Source organism: Colobus angolensis, unplaced genomic scaffold (genome assembly GCF_000951035.1).
Source record: "Colobus angolensis palliatus isolate OR3802 unplaced genomic scaffold, Cang.pa_1.0 Scaffold110, whole genome shotgun sequence".
NCBI lineage: Eukaryota > Metazoa > Chordata > Mammalia > Primates > Cercopithecidae > Colobus > Colobus angolensis.
The window spans coordinates 32241-34122 of NW_012112031.1; the positions used below are offsets into that span (position 1 = coordinate 32241).

The following is a 1882-nucleotide window of genomic DNA, read 5'->3' on the forward strand; positions in this document are numbered from 1 at the left end:
TCGCTGGTGAGTGTGTGCCAGCGCTCGATGCGCTTGTCCTTGTTCTTCAGGCAGTCAAACCAGTGTTTCAGGCGCTCCCCCTTGGCGTTGATGCCCAGAACCACGCCACCTGCGGGAGGACAGGAGGGGCAGCCGCGGCACAGGGACTCCCGACTCCCAGGCGGGGGACCCATGCCCCCTCCCAGGTTCTGTGCTCAAAGGCCAGCCTCTCCCACTGCCCGCTGGGTTCCGAGCACGGACAGGACCTGCCCTCCACGCCACACTCCAGCTCCGTCAGGGCCCAGCCATCCTGTCCCTCTTCCACCAGGGCAGGGATAGGGGCAGGGTGCAGAGGCAGTGTCAGGAGTCAAGGAATGGGGCCCGAAGAGGGGAGAAAGGGCCGGGCAGCCCCACTGTGCGCAGCCACCAGGCCCACCAGGAATCTGGGGCCTCTAGGGTTCAGAGTCCAGCCCGAGGCACTGCCCGTCTCTGGTCTGTGCTCCACCACAGACTGCTGTGTCACCCTCCCAGAACTCCTTCCCTCTCTGGGCCTTTCTCTTCCTGGGGCACAACGGTCAAGCTGGAGAAGGTCTGAGGCCCCTCAGGTCTGGGGGCAGGTGGTCCGTGGCTCCAGCTTTCCCCAGGGACCAGGAAGGAGAGGCTGTGGCCTGATCCAGGACAGGCACACAGTGAGACGGTGCTCCCACTGTGCCCCCCTTACCAATAAAATCGTTGGATTTTCCAATGTCGTAATCCCAAACGGTGACCTCCAGGGACTTCTTGGCCAGGTCCCCATGCTTAATCTCGTAACAGAACTCCTGCTGGTCAGAAGGGAGTGTTAGGGCTGATGCCACGAGGCCTGGGCCTTGGCCGGTGGCCAGGAGGGGTATGAGGTGTGGGGAGAGAGGGGGGACGGGGTGATCAGTGCTCAGGGTGGACGACGGGTGGATGCCCACATGTCTCGCCCACTTCCCCAAGCTCAGCTGGGGTTTTCAGAGCCCCCATCCCCTCGCCCACTTATTCCTTGTCCCTGAGCCTGCTCTCCCCATATCCCGGGAGCCTCCTTACTGCAGAGGCACTGCCCGTCCCACAGTCCCTGTCGTCCTGGGCCTCCCTGGGGCCTGGCTTTGCTGACCCCTCCCTTCTGTGGGTCCCTCTTTTCCACAGCTTCTGGGACTCTCCCTTCCATCCGGGGTTCCCCTCACTCTCGAGGCATCTTCTCGACCTCCCCTGTCTGCCTCTGGATCCCTGGTGTGGCGTGGGCTCTACCCAAGGCCCCTCCGCTCTTCTTTCCTTCTTGTTCCTTGCGGGGAATCGCGTTTCCAGCTGTACTCGCCACCTTGGGCTGAAGACCTTCCTGGGGCCCCAGGGTATCTCGAGTCCCCTTGTCCCACACAGAGCTTCTCCCCATCTTCCTCACCCCCTCTTTGCCCTGTGGCCTCCATGAGGAACCCAAGACACCTCTCAACACTTCCCTCTCCCCAGCCCCACATCCGACAAGTCCTGCCAAGAGCTTTCCAGGGGTCCCCCAGCTCCCCTGTGTCTGTGGCTTGGTGCGCCCCCCCCCACCATCTCTGACCACCCTCCCCATCCCACCATGACCTTTTGAAAACCCAGCCACAGCCCCACCGCCCTGGGGCAGAGGAGTGGCCTTCATGAAGCTTCACTAGCCCCTCGTACCTCATTAAACTCCGGGTTCAGAGTTTTTTTCTTCACCGCTGTCTTATGTTTGGATTTCTTGTCCACATCTGGCCTCAGGTATCTGGAATTACATCCAAGGGACAGGCAGAGGATGGCGACATGCTATGGGGTATAGATCAAGCCAGCAGGGATTCGAAGGGCTTTCTGTCCCCGGAGAGACTCCTGGACCCGTCTTTTGTCCTCATCACTGCATGTTCCCAAC

At 61.4% G+C, this 1882-nt stretch overlaps 1 protein-coding gene across 1 annotated transcript in view; it reads right to left on the reverse strand.

Moving 5' to 3' along the window:
• DOC2B (double C2-like domains, beta) overlaps positions 1-1882 on the reverse strand; it is a gene marked incomplete at its 3' end in the record, with an annotated part of 59874 nt that overhangs the window by 5667 nt on the left and 52325 nt on the right. Inside the window, exons 8-10 of the mRNA XM_011956153.1 lie at positions 1660-1741; positions 701-797; positions 1-109 (exon numbers count right to left, since the gene is read on the reverse strand). Coding sequence (XP_011811543.1) covers positions 1-109; positions 701-797; positions 1660-1741 — 288 coding nt within the window. The remainder of the gene's footprint in view (positions 110-700; positions 798-1659; positions 1742-1882) is intronic.